Raw genomic sequence first — 18,906 nt, 5'->3', positions numbered from 1 at the left:
ACACAATACTCCAGTTGTGGTCGAACCAGTGTTTTATAAAGGTTCATCATGACTTCCATACTTTTTTACTCTATGCCTCTATTTATAATGCCCAGGATCCCGTATGCTTTTTTAAAACGCTTTCTCAACCTGTGCTGCCACCTTCAAAGATTTGTGCACATATACCCCCAGATCTCTCTGATCCTGTACCTCTTTTAGAATTGTGCCCTCTAGTTTATATTGCCTCCCCTCGTTGTTCCTACCAAAATGTATCACTTCACATTTTTGTGCGTTAAATTTCACCTGTCACGTGTCTGCCTATTCCACCAGCCTGTCCATATCCTCTTGAAGTCTATCACTATCCTCCTCACTGTTTACTACCCTTCCAAGTTTTGTGTCTTCTGCAAATTTTGAAATTGTGCCCTGTACACCCAAGTCCAAGTCATTAATCTATATCAAGAAAAGCAATGGTCCCAGCACTAAGCTTTAATCTTCCCATGTAGGAAGACCTTGAGATTTAGTTTGACATAGAATCCTTATTCATCCCTAGTCTGGAAGAGAATGAAAGGGAACAATGATATGGTTGTTCCCTGAAAAAGACACTGACATAACTGTGTTGCTGGAGTGAAGGTATCAGGAACCCTGAGAGAGTCTCTCCACCTCCTCTGTCATAGGCCATCTGCCAGCCCAGCCTGCAGTTTCAGCCACTGCTGTGGTATCAAGAACCATAAGAACTTAAGAATTAGGAGCAGGAGTAGGCCATAGGGCCTCTGGAGCCTGCTCCACCATTCAATCAGATCATGGCTGATCTTCAACCTCAACTCCACTTTCCCGCCCGATCCCCATATCCCTTGATTCCCTTAGAGTCCAAAAATCTATCAATCTCAGCCTTGAATATACTCAAAGGCAGACTATCCACAGCCCTCTGGGGTAGAGAATTTCAAAGATTCACATCCCTCTGAGTGAAGAAATTCCTCCTCATCTCAGTCTTAAATGGCCGACCCCTTATCCTGCGACTTTGCCCCCTAGTTCTAGACTCTCCAGCCAGGGGAAACAACCTCTCAGCCTCTACCTTATCAAGCTCCCTCATAATCTTATTTGTTTCAATGAGATCACCTCTCATTCTTCTAAGTTCCAGAGATTATGGGCCCATTCTACTCAATCTTTCCTCACAGGACAACCCTCTCATCCCAGGAATCAATCTAGTGAACCTTCGTTGCACCACCTCCAAGGCAAGTATATCCTTCCTCAGATAAGGAGACCAAAACTGTTCACAGTACTCCAGGTGTGGTCTCACCAAAGCCCTGTACAATTGCAGCAAGACTTCCTTACTCTTATACTCCAACCCCTTTGCAATAAAGGCCAACATGCCATTTGCCTTCCTAATTGCCTGCTGTACCTGCATACTAACTTTTTGTGTTTCTTGCATGAGGACACCCAAGTCTCTCTGAACACCAACATTTAATAGTTTCTCACCATTTAAAAAATATTCCATTTTTCTATTCTTCCTACCAAAGTGAATAACCTCACATTTCCCCACATTATACTCTATCTGCCACCTTCTTGCCCACTCACTTAACCTGTCTATATCCCTTTGCAGACTTTTTTGTGTCCTCCTCATAGCTTACTTTCCCACCTAGCTTTGTATCGTCAGCAAACTTGGATACATTACACTCGGTCCCTTCATCTAAGTCATTAATATAGATTGTAAATAGCTCAGGCCCAAGCACTGATCCTTGTGACACCCACTAGTTACAGCCTGCCAACCTGAGAATGACCCGTTTATCCCTACTCTCCGTTTTCTGTCCGTTAACCAATCCTCTATCCATGCTAATATATTACCCCCAACCCCATGAGCCCTTATCTTGTGTAACAACCTTTATGTGGCACCTTATCGATTGCCTTTTGGAAATCCAAATATACTACATCCACTGGTTCCCCTTTATTTACGCTGCTAGTTACGTCCTGAAAAAACTCTCATAAATTTGTCAAACATGATTTCCCTTCCATAAAACCATGTTGACTCTGCCTCATCATATTATGATTTTCTAAGTGTCCTGTTAGCACTTCCTTATAATGGATTCCAGCATTTTCCCAACGACCGATGTCAGGCTAACTGGCCTGTAGTTCCCTGTTTTCTCTCTCCCTCCTTTCTTGAATAGCAGGGTTACATTTGCTACCTTCCAATCCGCTGACTCTAGAGAATTTTGGAAGATCATAACCAATGCATCCACTATCTCTGCATCCACCTCTTTTAGAACCCTCGGATGTGGGCCATCAGGTCCAGGGGATTTAGCAGCTTTTAGACCCATTAGTTTCTCAAGTACTTTTTCTCTACTGATAATTTCTTTAAGTTCCTCACTCTCATTACCCCTTGGTTCCCCACTATTTTTGGTGTGCTTTTTGTGCCTTCTACTGTGAAGACAGATACAAAATATTTCTTTAATGCATCTGCCACTTCCTTATTCCCCATTATAATGTCTCCTGTCTCAGCCTCTAAGGGACCAATGTTTACTTTTGCTACTTTATTCCTTTTTACATACCTGTAGAAGCTCTTACAATCTGTTGTTATATTTCTTGCTAGTTTAATTTCATATTCTATTTTCTCCCTCTTTATCAATTTCTTGGTCATCCTTTGCTGATTTCTAAAACTCTCCCAATCCTCAGGCTTACTACTCTTCTTGGCAACATTATAGGCCTCTTCTTTTAATCTAATACTATCCTTAACTTCTTTAGTTAGCCATGGGTGGATCATATTTCCCGTGGCGTTTTTATTTCTCAATGGAATGTATATTTGTTGAGAATATTGAAATATTGCTTTAAGTGTTTGCCATTGGTTTTCAACCGTCAAACCCTTTAATCTACCTTAACCAACTCGTCCCTCATATCTATGTAATTGGCTTTATTTAAATTTAAGACTCTAGTTTAAGACTTATGTACATCACTCTCAAACTCAATGTGAAATTCATCACATTATGATCACTCTTCCCCAGAGGATCCTTTACTGTGAGATTACTAATTAACCCTGCCTCATTGCACAATACAAGATCTAAAATAACCTGTTCCCTGCTTGGTTCCATGGTGTATTGTTCTAGGAAACCGTCTCGAATGCATTCCATGAACTCGTCCTCCAAACTACCTTTGCCAATTTGATTTGCCCGGTCTATATGAAGATTAAAGTCCACCACGATTACTGCATTACCTTTGTTACAAGCTCCTATTATTTCATGATTAATACTCTGTCCAACAGTATAGCTACTATTAGGGGGCCTTTACACTACTCAGACCAGTCTTTTCTCCCCTTGTTATTTCTTATTTTCACCCAGACTGATTCTACTTCCTGATCTTTGAGCCAAGATCCTTTCTCACCACTGTCCTTATGTCATCCTTTATTATCAGGGCCACACCTCCTCATTTTCCATTCTGCCTGTCTTCTCTAAATGTCATGTACCCTGGAATATTTAGTTCCCAAACTTGGTCACTTTGCAACCATGTCTCTGTAATGTCTATTAAATCAAACCCATTTATCTCTTATATTTGTGCAGAAATATCTGTTCTATTTGGACAGTCAGAGAATCTCAGTCCCTGACCGATATACAGGCCTTTCTTTACCACCACTGATTCCATCAGAGATTAGCCAAAGCATCTCTGCTCAGGAATGAAGATTGACTTGTGAACTTTGAAAATATTCTTCTAAAACCTCCAACTCACTGTGAGCAACGCCATCGGCCATTTGCTAGTAATATATTGCAGTGCTGGGTCCGGGTGCACTTCCTGTTAGTCCAGTTTATTTCCTGTGCCATGCTTTGTGTCACCCCAATCCTGTAATGCCAGTTTATAATTCCAGGTTATAAGCTAAACTGTCCATACTTACCATTGTACTGACCTGTTGGTTCTCCCACCACAGAGGGCACTGCTACTTTTGAAAATTGAATTTCCAAAGCTATAGTTTGCTTCCTTGGCTGCCTGTTTTAATTTATATTTGATTTCCCTAACCATGTCTTGTTGCTGGGTTCCACCCAGGGGCCAGACCTCTGCTTTGCAAACTTGATTGAGTCCTTGCCTGATTCCTTCAAAGGCCTGTTTGTCAAGTTCTGGTCCAGGAGATCTCCCATGGCAACTCAGTCAGTTGGTGGATGAACTGCTTTATGACAATAGAGGTGTTTATATAAGAGGATAACATTAGAGCCACTCATATACAGCTAGTCAATAAATCAAATTCCATTTTTATTAAATGTTCTGTCATTTTTATGGAAATTACAGTGTTAAATAACAACACTGACCTGTAACAATTTCCTGCTATGCCACTAGGTGATGCTGTTATACTTTCCCCACAACTCACTCAAAATGCTTTCTGGGGGGATAGAATTATTTCCATTTTATCTCAGCCAAAATTTCAAATATCCAGAATATAATTTTAAATACATTTTAAAACCAATAATTACAAATTGCACAATAACATTATTATATTTAGAACCATAGAAAAGATACAGCTTAGAAGGGAGCCATTCGGCCCATCGTGTCCACGCCGGTTCGAAGAACAACCAGGTGCCCATTCTAATCCCACCATCCAGCACCCGGTCCGTAGCCCTGCAACTTACAGCACTTTAGGTGCAGGTCCAGGTACTTTTTAAAAGAGTTGAGGGTCCCTGCCTCTACCACCAATTCGGGCAGTGAATTCCATACACCCACCACCCTCTGGGTAAAAATGTTTGTCCTCATGTCCCCTCTATTTATCCATTAAATTATTGTTTGTGTATTTTAATATCTTCATTCCAGCTTTTATTTGGGCCTCAGCTTCATCCAGAGGCCTTGACCTATGATTCTGTTAGCTGAAGGCAGTTGGGCACTCTGAGCATATGCAGTAACCTAATTTCCCAGAATGTATCATTACCATTCCATCATCTGAACTGGTGGGATATCTTTCTTCAACTTCTAGCAGGTTCTGCTCTCTTGTTTTTCATATTTAATTGAAGAAAAGCTGGAAGTAGAATAGATTGAGTGATTTTTATAACCAGAGAAGTCAGTGTGTGTGTGAGAAAAGAGACAGACTATTGATGACACACCTGTTGTAGCTTTTCTTTCTGTAAACATGTCAAGCTGATGGAGAGTATCTTTTCACGTCTTAATTTGGATTCCCCCCAAAATGGGAAAAAAAAGTTGAATTTTGAAAGGAGACTGAAAGCCTCTAATCATCTGTGTTTTGTTAAATTAGAAAATGTAAACATTCTAACTGCTAGCATCTGTCAGAAGAGTGCCTATCCTCATCTTAAATTGAGCTTGTTTTTCAAATGAAAAACAAATGAGTTGAACTTTGAAAACAAACAGAAAAGCTCTGATTATCACCTGTTTTGATAATTAATTAGAATGTCTACATTTTCTTACAGCTATAAGACAAAGGGGAAGGGAGAGAGAGAAAGATAATCACAAAACATTGATTTCAATGTTTACAGAGATCCCTCAAATTCATTGTTGTTAGACATGGAATCCTATCCACCCAGTGCTATGAGATCCTTCAGTGCTGCTAAACACCAGGAATCGACCAGTGAGTTAAACCTCCCATTCCCAGTTCTGCCAAATTCCCAATTGGCTGCCCTCAGTGATGTAGGACTTTTCAGCTTTGGTGTTTACAGCCCAGGAATGAATAAAAACAAGACATGATGTTTTGAGTATCCAACCACTGCAGAGCAGTAATCAATAAAGGCAATAAAAGGCTGACCTGCACAGTCAGAAGAACAGTCCCCACACCCAGCGTTGGGTCAGTGAGGATCATAAGAACAGTCCCCACACCCAGCGTTGGGTCAGTGAGGATCATAAGAACAGTCCCCACACCCAGCGTTGGGTCAGTGAGGAGCTCTTAACTGCAAATGGGGCTGAAGTTAATCGGAACTGAGCCAATCCAATCCAATCCTGTACCCTGTTGTAAATCAGGTGATGGAGTGAAGGGAGCTGCACATTATGCTAACTAAATCATTTACTGCTTACAGTGCCATCCAGCAACGTCATCATGAAAACACTGGCCAAGCGGGAGAATGTGAAGGTGTTCACAGAGAAATTATTGCTGCTGTTAAACCGAGCAGGTGAGGATCAAATGGGGAGGTGTTACTTGTTTTCATTTGGTCTGTTACGACCAGCGGTTCACCAAGGCCGATCCACGCAGTGCTGTTTCTGTGGGACTGCTGTTCTGGTGTGAGCAAGTACAAGTTACACAATCATAATTAAAAACAATTTTACAACACCAAGTTATAGTCCAGCAATTTTATTTTAAATTTAATCATAATTAAAGCTGAGCCTGTCAGTGGTGGCAAGAGCTTGTTCTATTGCTGCAGCCCTGTCAACTCCGGGTGCAGCCAGCGGCAGCACCACAACAATTCACAAGGTTCATTGAGTCAGCAAACCCAGCTACGGCATCGAATGCTCTGGGGGTAGGGCCGATGGGGGGGGTCTCTGGGTGAGGGGGTGCAGTAGTGTCGGGATAGGGCCGACGGGGGTCTCTGGGTGAGGGGGCGGAGTAGTGTCGGGATAGGGCCGACGGGGGTCTCTGGGTGAGGGGGCGGAGTAGTGTCGGGATAGGGCCGGTGAGGGGGTGCAGTAGTGTCGGGATAGGGCCGATGGGGGGGTCTCTGGGTGAGGGGGTGCAGTAGTGTCGGGATAGGGCCGACGGGGGTCTCTGGGTGAGGGGGCGGAGTAGTGTCGGGATAGGGCCGACGGGGGTCTCTGGGTGAGGGGGCGGAGTAGTGTCGGGATAGGGCCGATGGGGGGGTCTCTGGGTGAGGGGGTGGAGTAGTGTCGGGATAGGGCCGACGGGGGTCTCTGGGTGAGGGGGTGGAGTAGTGTCGGGATAGGGCCGACGGGGGTCTCTGGGTGAGGGGGCGGAGTAGTGTCGGGATAGGGCCGATGTGGGGGGTCTCTGGGTGAGGGGGCGGAGTAGTGTCAGGATAGGGCCGATGGGGGTCTCTGGGTGAGGGGGTGGAGTAGTGTCGGGATAGGGCCGACGGGGGTCTCTGGGTGAGGGGGCGGAGTAGTGTCAGGATAGGGCCGACGGGGGTCTCTGGGTGAGGGGGTGGAGTAGTGTCGGGATAGGGCCGACGGGGGGTCTCTGGGTGAGGGGGTGGAGTAGTGTCAGGATAGGGCCGACGGGGGGGGGTCTCTGGGTGAGGGGGTGGAGTAGTGTCGTGATAGGGCCGACGGGGGGGGGTCCCTGGGTGTTGGACATCGATTTAATTGCCCTTCACTGCACCCTGTCTCCCATTTCTTCAGCGCCATGTTCCCAATCACTGAAACAGTGGCCTAACCTACAGCCAACTTGGCTACAATTCCTATTGCCTCCCCTGCATCGCAACAAACATGTCATACAGTCATGACCCTGATACAGGTACCAGTGGAGCTAATACACGGACAGTTTTGCCACTTTGCAAAAATAGAGAAAAACAAAGGAAAATTCGGGAAGGAGAAAAGACCATCCAACCTCATGAGCCACTTCACTCTGGTACATTAACCCTCCCATCGAAGCCCCTCCCTCTGGTACATTAACCCTCCCATCGAAGCCCCTCCCTCTGGTACATTAACCCTCCCATCGAAGCCCCTCCCATCGAAGCCCCTCCCTCTGGTACATTAACCCTCCCATCGAAGCCCCTCCCTCTAGCATGTTAACTCTCCATTAGAAGCCACTTCCCCTGGTTGATGGGTCTGTGTCTGTGATTCCCCCACAGTGATGGGATGTGGGTCTGTGTCTGTGATTCCCCCACAGTGATGGGATGTGGGTCTGTGTCTGTGATTCCCCCACAGTGATGGGATGTGGGTCTGTGTCTGTGATTTCCCTCACAGTGATGGGATGTGGGTCTGTGTCTGTAATTCCCCCCACAGTGATGGGATGTGGGTCTGTGTCTGTGATTCCCCCACAGTGATGAGATGTGGGTCTGTGTCTGTGATTCCCTCACAGTGATGAGATGTGGGTCTGTGTCTGTGATTCCCTCACAGTGATGGGATGTGGGTCTGTGTCTGTGATTTCCCTCACAGTGATGGGATGTGGGTCTGTGTCTGTGATTCCCCCCACAGTGATGGGATGTGGGTCTGTGTCTGTGATTCCCCCACAGTGATGAGATGTGGGTCTGTGTCTGTGATTCCCTCACAGTGATGGGATGTGGGTCTGTGTCTGTGATTCCCCCACAGTGATGAGATGTGGGTCTGTGTCTGTGATTCCCTCACAGTGATGGGATGTGGGTCTGTGTCTGTGATTCCCCCCACAGTGATGGGATGTGGGTCTGTGTCTGTGATTCCCCCACAGTGATGAGATGTGGGTCTGTGTCTGTGATTCCCCCACAGTGATGGGATGTGGGTCTGTGTCTGTGATTCCCCCACAGTGATGGGATGTGGGTCTGTGTCTGTGATTCCCTCACAGTGATGGGATGTGGGTCTGTGTCTGTGATTCCCCCACAGTGATGGGATGTGGGTCTGTGTCTGTGATTCCCTCACAGTGATGGGATGTGGGTCTGTGTCTGTGATTCCCCCACAGTGATGGGATGTGGGTCTGTGTCTGTGATTCCCTCACAGTGATGGGATGTGGGTCTGTGTCTGTGATTCCCCCACAGTGATGGGATGTGGGTCTGTGTCTGTGATTCCCTCACAGTGATGGGATGTGGGTCTGTGTCTGTGATTCCCCCCACAGTGATGAGATGTGGGTCTGTGTCTGTGATTCCCCCCACAGTGATGAGATGTGGGTCTGTGTCTGTGATTCCCCCCACAGTGATGAGATGTGGGTCTGTGTCTGTGATTCCCCCACAGTGATGAGATGTGGGTCTGTGTCTGTGATTCCCCCCACAGTGATGGGATGTGGGTCTGTGTCTGTGATTCCCCCCACAGTGATGGGATGTGGGTCTGTGTCTGTGATTCCCCCCACAGTGATGGGATGTGGGTCTGTGTCTGTGATTCCCCCACAGTGATGAGATGTGGGTCTGTGTCTGTGATTCCCTCACAGTGATGGGATGTGGGTCTGTGTCTGTGATTCCCCCACAGTGATGGGATGTGGGTCTGTGTCTGTGATTCCCCCACAGTGATGAGATGTGGGTCTGTGTCTGTGATTCCCCCCACAGTGATGAGATGTGGGTCTGTGTCTGTGATTCCCCCCACAGTGATGAGATGTGGGTCTGTGTCTGTGATTCCCCCCACAGTGATGAGATGTGGGTCTGTGTCTGTGATTCCCCCCACAGTGATGAGATGTGGGTGTGTCTGTGATTCCCCCACAGTGATGAGATGTGGGTCTGTGTCTGCTTTTTCTTCCCCCAATGCCTCCCTGATTACATTCACTCTGGTGTAGTTGGGAACGGGATCTTCTCAACAGAAAGACAAAAATATGAGTAAATTGGGTGAGGTGGTTGAATTTCTGTGGGGCCCTTTCTCTTCCTGCATTGAGGCTGGGATAAACCTGCCTCCTCATAGCATTCCGTTGTGGTCTTTACTGGAGAAGGAAAAGGAATGCTGCTGAATCCCAGTTCGGTCAGCGTGCTGTAGCTGGGCTGGATGTGAAGAGAGCCCCCGAGAACAGATGAAGGAGGGGGTCTGACAGTCGTGGTTCCTGAGCATTATTATAAATCCCACCCCTATTAATGTTTGGCAGTAAGCTCTGATGAAGGAAACATGACTGTAAAGCAATCACTGTGGACACTCACCTCCTTCTGCAATGCCAGACGAATGTAGGAATGCTTTCCTTTATAAAGCATGTATCATGCACTGAATTAACATTAATCTTTAACCTGTCTTTTCTTCAGATGACCCGGTTAGAATCTTCAAGCACCAACCTCAGCCGCCACACTCGGTGCTCAAGTTCCTGCAGGACGTTTTTGCTGATAAGGACACAGCAAGAATTTTCTACCGCACTGACATGATGGTGATGATCGATATCATTGTGCGTCAGACCTCCGACCTCTCACCAGGAGAAAAGGTCAGGACTCTGCGTTAATAATAATAATGGTTTACTTACCATCGCAATATTAACACTGGCTGGGAATTTCCAGAGCTCTTATACAGTGAAACATGTATGAGGCACTGCTGTCCTGAAGAGTGGGGGGAGAGGATAATGTAAACGAGAGGACCATTTTGTAAACGTAGCACAGCAATAGACCAGAGGGAAATCTCACTGTTAGAATATGGCGAATGGAGGGTCCTATATTTTTTAAATGGTGGGAAACTATTAAATGTTGGTGTTCAGAGAGACTTGGGTGTCCTGGTACAAGAAACACAAAAAGTTAGTGTGCAGGTACAGCAAGCAATTAGGAAAGCAAATGGCATGTTGGCCTTTATTGCAAGGGGGTTGGAGTTCAAGAGTAAGGAAGTCTTGCTACAATTGTTACAGAGCTTTGGTGAGACCTCACCTGGAGTACTGTGTACAGTTTTGGGCTCCTTATCTAAGGAAGAATATACTTGCCTTAGAGACAGTGCAACAAAGGTTCACTAGATTGATTCCTGTGGGTTGTCCAATGGTGGAGCGATTAAAATCGAGGATGCACAGAGGCAAGAATTAGAAGAGCGCAGAGATCTCGGAGGTTTGTAAGGCTGGAGGAGGTTACAGAGATAGGGAGGGGCGAGGCCATGGAGGGATTTGAAAACAAGGATGAGAATTTTAAAATAGAGGCCATCCCGGACCGGGAGCCTCTGGAGGTAACAAAGCCATGGATGATCGTTTCAGCAGCAGATGAGCTGAGGCGGGGCGGAGACGGGTGATGTTACGGAGATAGAAGTAGGCGGTCGCGGTGATGGAGCAGATATGTGGTCGGAAGTTCATCTCGGAGTCGCACAGGACGCCAAGGTTGTGAACGATCTGGTTCGGCCTCAGACGGTAGCCAGGGAGAGGGATGGAATCGGTGGCTAGGGAACGAAGTTTGTGGCGGAGACCAAAGACAATGGCCTCGGTCTTTCCGATATTTAGTTGGAGGAAATATTTGCTCTTCCAATACTGAATGTCAGACAAGCAGCATGACAAATGAGAGAGACGGTGGAGGGGTCAAGAGAGGTGGTGATGAGGTAGAGCTGTGTGTCTTCAGCGTACATGTGGAATCTGACATTGTGTTTTCGGATGATGTTACCGAGGGGTAGCATGTAGATTAGAAATAGGAGAGGGCCAAGGATAGATCCACGGGGGACTCCAGAGGTAACGGTGCGGGAGCAGGAAAAGAAGCCATTGCAGGTGATTCTCAGGCTACGACTGGATAGATAAGAATGGAGCCAGGCGAGGGCAGTCCCTCCCAGCTGGACGACAGAGGAGAGGCGTTGGAGGAGGATGGTGTGGTCAACCGAGTCAAAGGCTGCAGACAGGTCGAGAAGGATGAGGAGGGAGAGTTTACCACGGTCACAGTCACACAGGATGTCATTTGTGACTTTGATAAGGGCCGTTTCAGTACTGTGGCAGGGGTGGAAACCTGATTGGAGAGATTCAAACATGGAGTTGTGGGAAAGATGGGCAGGGATTTGGGAGGTGACAACACGCTCAAGGACTTTGGGGGAAAAGGAGGTTGGAGATGGAGCGGTGGTTTGCAAGGACAGAGGGGTAAGGGTGGGTTTTTGAGGAGGGGGGGGTGATGACAGCAGATTTGAAGAGGAGGAGGCAGTACCTGAGGAGAGAGAACCGTTAAAAAATATCAGCTAACATGGGGGCCAGGAGGGGAAGTTGGGTTGTCAGCAGTCTGGTGGGAATAGGATCGAGGGAGCAGGAGGTGGGTCTCATGGTCAAGGTGAGCTCGGAGAGGGCATCAGGGGAGATAGGACAGAAACTAGAGAAAGATGCGAGTAGAGCTAGGGCAGGGGGGAAATTTGGCTCGGTGGGCTAGAGGAAGGGAGGTTAGCGGCAGAGGCAGCTGAACGGATGGTCTCAATCTTAGTGACAAAGAAGTCCATGAGTCCTCGCACTTTTCGTTGAAGGTGAGGGGTCAAGGGAGAGCGGTTTATGAAGACGGATTGTAGTGGAGAGAAGCCGGGGGTTATCTTTACATCCCAGGGAGAGTCGGAATGTCGAGGAGTGCTGATGGGTTGGGGTAGGGATTTCGGGGAGCAGAGTGGGGAGAGGGGAGAAATGAAAGAAGGGCCTAGGAGGGGTAAAGGGAAAAGAAGAAAAAAGGGGAAATGGAAGTGATGGGTCCGGAGCAGCAGCCAAAACGCGAAATAGCTAGGGGTGTGATTTATAAACCTGTGGTGGTGATGAAGCTGTATCTGGTCTTGGTGAGACTGTACCTGGAGCACTGTGTCTAGTTTTGATCTCCATATTACAGGAAAGATGTTGAGTTATTGGAGGGAGCTGAGTATTGAATGTGGGGGGCTGAGTTAAGAGGACAGATTGTCCACCCTGGGACTATATTCTCTGAAAAGTGGACCTGACGCAGAGATTGAAGATTTTTATGGATAGTGAGTTATTTGGATCCAGGAAAGTTCTGTAACAGAAAACTATGGCATGGTTTAAAAAGGACTGGATGGATTCATAGAAACAAAGAAAATAGGAGCAGGAGTAGGCCATTCGGCCCTTCGAGCCTGCTCCGCCATTCAGTATGATCATGGCTGATCCACGATCTCAATACCATATTCCCGCGCTCTCCCCATACCCCTTGATGCCTTTTGTGTCTAGAAATCTATCTCGCTCCTTCTTAAGTATATTCAGTGACTTGGCCTCCACAGCCTTCTGTGGTAGAGAATTCCACAGGTTCACCACCGTCTGAGTGAAGAAATTTCTCCTCATCTCAGTCCTAAATGTCCTACCCCGTATCCTGAGACTGTGACCCCTCGTTCTGGACCCCCCAGCCAGGGGAAACATCCTCCCTGCATCCAGTCTGTCTAGCCCTGTCAGAATTTTATATGTTTCAATGAGATCCCCTCTCATTCTTCTAAACTCGAGTGAATACAGGCCGAGTCGACCCAACCTCCCATATGACAGTCCTGCCATCCCAGGAATCAGTCTGGTGAATCTTCGCCGCACTCCCTCGATGGCGAGTGTATCCTTTCTTGGGTAAGGAGACCAAAACTGCGCACAATACTCCAGGTGTGGTCTCACCAAGGCCCTGTATAACTGCAGTAAGACATCCTTGCTCCTATACGCAAATCCTCTTGCAATGAAGACCAACATACCATTTGCCTTCCTAACTGCTTGCTGCACCTGTATGTTTACTTTCAATGACTGGTGTACAAGGACACCCAGGTCCCTTTTGTACATCAACATTCCACAATCTATCACCATTTAAATAATACTCTGCCTTTCTGTTTTTCCTCCCGAAGTGGATAACTTCACATTTATCCACATTATACTGCATCTGCCATGTATTTGCCCACTCACTCAACTTGTCTAAATTGCCTTGAAGCCTCTTTGCATCCTCCTCACAACTCACGATCCCTAGTTTTGTGTTGTCTGCAAACTTGGAAATATTACATTTAGTTCCCTCATCCAAATCACTGATATATATTGTGAATAGCTGGGGCCCAAGCACTGATCCCTGCGGTACCCCACTAGTCACTGCCTGCCACCCTGAAAAAGACCCCTTTATTCCTACTCTCTGTTTCCTGTCTGTTAACCAATTTTCAATCCATGCCAGTATATTAACCCCAATCCCATGTGCTTTAATTTTGCACACTAACCTCTTATGTGGGACTTTATCAAATGCCTTCTGAAAATCCAAATACACCACATCCACTGGTTCTCCCTTATCTATTCTACCAGTTACATCCTCAAAAAACTCCAGTAGGTTTTGTCAAACATGATTTCCCTTTCATAAATCCATGTTGACTTTGTCTAATCCCGTTGATATTTTCTAAGTGTCCTGTTATCACATCCTTTATAATAGACTCTAACATTTTCCCCACTACTGATGTTAGGCTAACCGGTCTGTAGTTCCCTGTTTTCTCTCTCCCTCCTTTTTTAAATAGTGGGGTTACATTTGCTATTGGAAAAGCAGATAGAAGGCTATCGATTTCAGAATCAGAGTAAGGGAACTGATGGGATGCTCATTGGACCAATGATCTTCTCCTGTCCCAAACAATATACTGACTGTTCACTGATGGCCAAAAATGTGATAGAATGATAGAAGTTTACAACATGGAAACAGGCCCTTCGGCCCAACATGTCCATGTCGCCCAGTTTATACCACTAAGCTAGTCCCAATTGCCTGCACTTGGCCCATATCCCTCTATACCCATCTTACCCATGTAACTGTCCAAATGCTTTTTAAAAGACAAAATTGTACCCGCCTCTACTACTGCCTCTGGCAGCTCGTTCCAGACACTCACCACCCTTTGAGTGAAAAAATTGCCCCTCTGGACCCTTTTGTATCTCTCCCCTCTCACCTTAAATCTATGCCCCCTCGTTATAGACTCCCCTACCTTTGGGAAAAGATTTTGACTATCGACCTTATCTATGCCCCTCATTATTTTATAGACTTCTATAAGATCACCCCTCAACCTCCTACTCTCCAGGGAAAAAAGTCTCAGTCTATCCAACCTCTCCCTATAAGTCAAACCATCAAGTCCCGGTAGCATCCTAGTAAATCTTTTCTGCACTCTTTCTAGTTTAATAATATCCTTTCTATAATAGGGTGACCAGAACTGTACACAGTATTCCAAGTGTGGCCTTACTAATGCCCTGTACAACTTCAACAAGACATCCCAACTCCTGCATTCAATGTTCTGACCAATGAAACCAAGCATGCCGAATGCCTTCTTCACCACCCTATCCACCTGTGACTCCACTTTCAAGGAGCTATGAATCTGTACTCCTAGATCTCTTTGTTCTATAACTCTCCCCAACGCCCTACCATTAACGGAGTAGGTCCTGGCCCGATTCGATCTACCAAAATGCATCACCTCACATTTATCTAAATTAAACTCCATCTGCCATTCATCGGCCCACTGGCCCAATTTATCAAGATCCCGTTGCAATCCTAGATAACCTTCTTCACTGTCCACAATGCCACCAATCTTGGTGTCATCTGCAAACTTACTAACCATGCCTCCTAAATTCTCATCCAAATCATTAATATAAATAACAAATAACAGCGGACCCAGCACCGATCCCTGAGGCACACCGCTGGTCGCAGGCCTCCAGTCCGAAAAACAACCCTCCACAACCACCCTCTGTCTTCTGTCGTCAATCCAATTTTGTATCCAATTGGCTACCTCACCTTGGACCCCGTGAGATTTAACCTTATGTAACAACCTGCCATGCGGTACCTTGTCAAAGGCTTTGCTAAAGTCCATGTAGACCACGTCTACTGCACAGCCCTCATCTATCTTCTTGGTTACCCCTTCAAAAAACTCAATCAAATTCGTGAAACATGATTTTCCACTCACAAAACCATGCTGACTGTTCCTAATTAGTCCCTGCCTCTCCAAATGCCTGTAGATCCTGTCCCTCAGAATACCCTCTAACAACTTACCCACTACAGATGTAGTTCCCAGACTTTTCCCTGCCGCCCTTCTTAAACAAAGGCACAACATTTGCTACCCTCCAATCTTCAGGCACCTCACCTGCAGCTGACGATGATTCAAATATCTCTGCTAGGGGACCCACAATTTCCTCCCTAACCTCCCATAACGTCCTGGGATACATTTCATCAGGTCTCGGAGATTTATCTACCTTGATGCGCGTTAAGACTTCTAGCACCTCCCTCTCTGTAATATGTACACTCCTCAAGACATCACTATTTATTTCCCCAAGTTCCCTAACATCCATGCCTTTCTCAACCGTAAGAGACTAGTGAGACTTGCCTATTAACAGAGACCCTAGTATAGACATCCAGCGGGCTGTATATAGAGAGTCGTTCCCCACACAGACTCGAGTCTGTATCGTACATTTATTTTCACTTATTGGAAGATCAGTATAGACAAATTGGTCTTAAGATAAGTTCTAGAGTCATCCCAAAGATTGTGATTGTCTGCTTTCATTGTACTCTGCATGAAGCTATGTAAATGCAGTTTTTGAGGTTAGTGCTACAATGCTGCATTAAGCACCGTTCATGGTTCAGTGTAGTTTTGTGTTGAGCAGAGCATTAATCCATGCAGTAATGCTGCATGTGGTGACGATGTTTGGGTTAGACTTCACACACAATCCTTCTCCCTTGTTCCTACAGATTAGAATGGAGTACCTCTCACTGATGCATGCCATCATCCGCTCAACTGATTATATGTGTCACCAACACCGCCTCCCTGACCTGCAGGTAACGTTCCAGCGAATCCTGGTGGAGGAGGAGAATGACCAGCCGTGCCAGATGGACAAGCTGATCATCATTGAGATTTACAAAGAATTTCCAGACTTCACTATTGAGAACTAACTCCAAGGGGAATGTACCAAATGAGTTTAAAGTATGCCATATGCAAATACTTGAAAGATTAGCTGATGTGGTTCTTCTCCTAATCGCTAGTCCCCGTTTGACGATGCGCTTTTATCTGTAACTGAACCCAAAGCCTTTGCAGCCTTACAAAAGTTTCTCTCACTTCTTGTAACACTTTGTATCTTCCACTTGCTACAGAGATGGTGGAGCATTGTGACTGACCATGATTATTCTTGTTGCTACACTGTTGTCTACAGTGGGTTTACGTACATTTTAATCACGTGGTGAAGCTTCAATAACTCTAAAGTAGAAGAGTAGCCTTGCACTAACATGAATACTTAATTGACAGAGCAGAATGTTGGGGAGGGGATTTATTGGGTACGATGTCCTGCTTATTTCAGGGTATTCTCAGTTGATGAGCTGGCCAAGCTAACATGTACCTTTGCTGACTGGTCCGAAACAGACCAGATCTTCTGTGGAACTGTCAGAACGCTATATACAAATAACTATAATCATCGTCTAGACATTTACAGCTGGGTCACAGTGTGTTGTAAAGCTGAAATGAGTTGAGGGGTTTATGTGGTACCTAAACCATGAGGATGAAACTTGAGCAGTTTATGGATGTTATCTGATCCCTGACGTTTGTGACTCCCTCCGCTCCATTTCGTGGATAGGAGTTGGGGGATTGGCAGAGTGTTTAACCATCTGTTAACTTGCTGCGGTTGCAGAACTATCACAAAGACAGCTTTCTGGCAATGGTAGTGGTTGGTAATGAGGGTGCCAGCGCTTGTCAGAGTGCCCAGGTGTCCCACACCGTGACAGGACTGCCAATGTTATAGATGGTTTTTCTTTGTGATATTGATATCGGGAAATGACATAGCCACTATAAATAAATGGATAAATATGGTGGTCAAGGATTTCCGTTAATGTCGTTCTCGTATGTGAGAATGTGTGAAAGATAGTTTTGGATGGAGGTTATACAGCACAAGATGACATTTAACCATCACCTGTAATTGTACAGTTAAAGTCTGATAGGAAATGGATAGGTCACCAACTCCTGTCCCCATCTCACTCGATACATCTCAGATCAGTGTCAGGATGTTTAAAATATTTGCGTGTGTTTAAAAAGCTGCCGCCTATAGTCTGGAGATTGTGTGGCATGAGAGGGCTAAGTGTGCCAATTACTCCATCCCGAGGGAAGCCCATGTCACTAAACTGCCATCTGCTCAGGGGCTGTGACATATTCCTGAGGCAGGAATAACGCTGTCATTCTACCACTTCATGCTGTTAATCTGCTCAATTGGCAAAAACAGAGACTTTGATATGGACAGGCACAAACGTTTGTAGTTTGGGACAGTTGTGCTATTTATTGCAACCAGGGGTCCTGATGCAAGTTGGGTGGTTGAGGTCATCACAACATCCTCCACCAACTCTCTGATAGGGGCCGCTCTAGTATACAGCCACTTTTAATTTCATCGTAACCCCGTGTCTAATCGTTTGGTTCCAGCTGCTGGTATATGTACTGAGGTCAATATTCTCTGCCAGTGTCACTTGCTTCAGACTGCTATTTGCCAGTGTTAATAGAAGTGATTAACATTTGAGTAGCCTTGAGCCAATCTGTTAATAGTGTTAGTTTGGGAGGAGTGGGGGCACAGTATGGTGAGTACTCATTGGCTGCTAACTTTCTCAGGGAAGTAGTATCTTCAGTTGTGGCCTGAAAGAGCAGTGAGAACACAAGCCTATTGTTTGCCCTGTGAGCAACTCGCCAGCATGGCAGTCACTGGGAGAGCACAGGTCCAACAATCGGCTGCTGCAGGCTGTGGTTTCCGGCTCGGAGTATAGCTTGCTCAGTATTTCAGTGCTAATGTTTGTACAATTAAAGCAGCTACAGTATTTATTTTTGTGTTGTGGTCTCTTTCTGATGGCTTGGTGTGCATTGGGACACAGATCACAGGTTTTTTTTGTTGCTTATTTTAATGTGTGGTCGAGCTGTGTAGAACTGCTCTCTGCCCCGTTCTTACACTAGCAGTCCCAGTCCAACGCAAAGCTAACTCTACTTACAACATCGAGTACTTCCCCATCTAACAGTGTACACCCATCCATCGTCGTCTACCTGTATTCCCCATCTAATAAACCTACTGTGCCCACCAATCCCCCATCTAATAAACCAACAAACAGTGTACACCCATTAATCATCTGCTGCCTGTACTCCTTATTTTAAAAAAGTGTACACCAATCCATCATTCAGTGCCTATACTCTATTTAACAAACGTTGTGCAGACATCCATCATTCACTGCCTGTACTCCGCATCTAACAAGTGTACACCCATCCACCATTCGTTGCCAGCACTCCCCATTTAACAGTGTACACACATCCATCATTCACTGCCTGTATTCCCCGAAACAAAAATGTACACCCATTAATCATTTGCTGCCAGTACTTTTTTTAAAAAGTCACTGTCTTTGCCCATCCAGCAAACAGACCAAAAAACAGTGTGCACCCATCCATCGTTCGCTGACGGTACATCCCCATCTAACAAATAAGGTATATACCCATACTTCATTCTCTGCCTGTACTTGCCATCTAAGACAACTACCACAAGACAGTTAGCCTGAGATGCCTAACCCA

General features: G+C 45.9%; 1 protein-coding gene across 1 annotated transcript in view; it reads left to right on the top strand.

Annotated features, from left to right (window-relative positions):
• Positions 1-18,174, top strand: part of LOC137334329 (NCK-interacting protein with SH3 domain-like) — a 222,808-nt gene extending 204,634 nt beyond the window's left edge. Inside the window, exons 11-13 of the mRNA XM_067999025.1 lie at positions 5,967-6,059; positions 9,747-9,919; positions 16,077-18,174. Coding sequence (XP_067855126.1) covers positions 5,967-6,059; positions 9,747-9,919; positions 16,077-16,277 — 467 coding nt within the window. The 3' untranslated portion in view covers positions 16,278-18,174. The remainder of the gene's footprint in view (positions 1-5,966; positions 6,060-9,746; positions 9,920-16,076) is intronic.
• Positions 18,175-18,906: the final 732 nt, after the last annotated feature.

This window comes from Heptranchias perlo, chromosome 17 (genome assembly GCF_035084215.1).
Source record: "Heptranchias perlo isolate sHepPer1 chromosome 17, sHepPer1.hap1, whole genome shotgun sequence".
In the NCBI taxonomy this organism is placed as follows: Eukaryota; Metazoa; Chordata; class Chondrichthyes; order Hexanchiformes; family Hexanchidae; genus Heptranchias; species Heptranchias perlo.
Note: the sequence above shows the minus strand (reverse complement) of the source record. Positions and strands in the feature narration are given on the sequence as shown.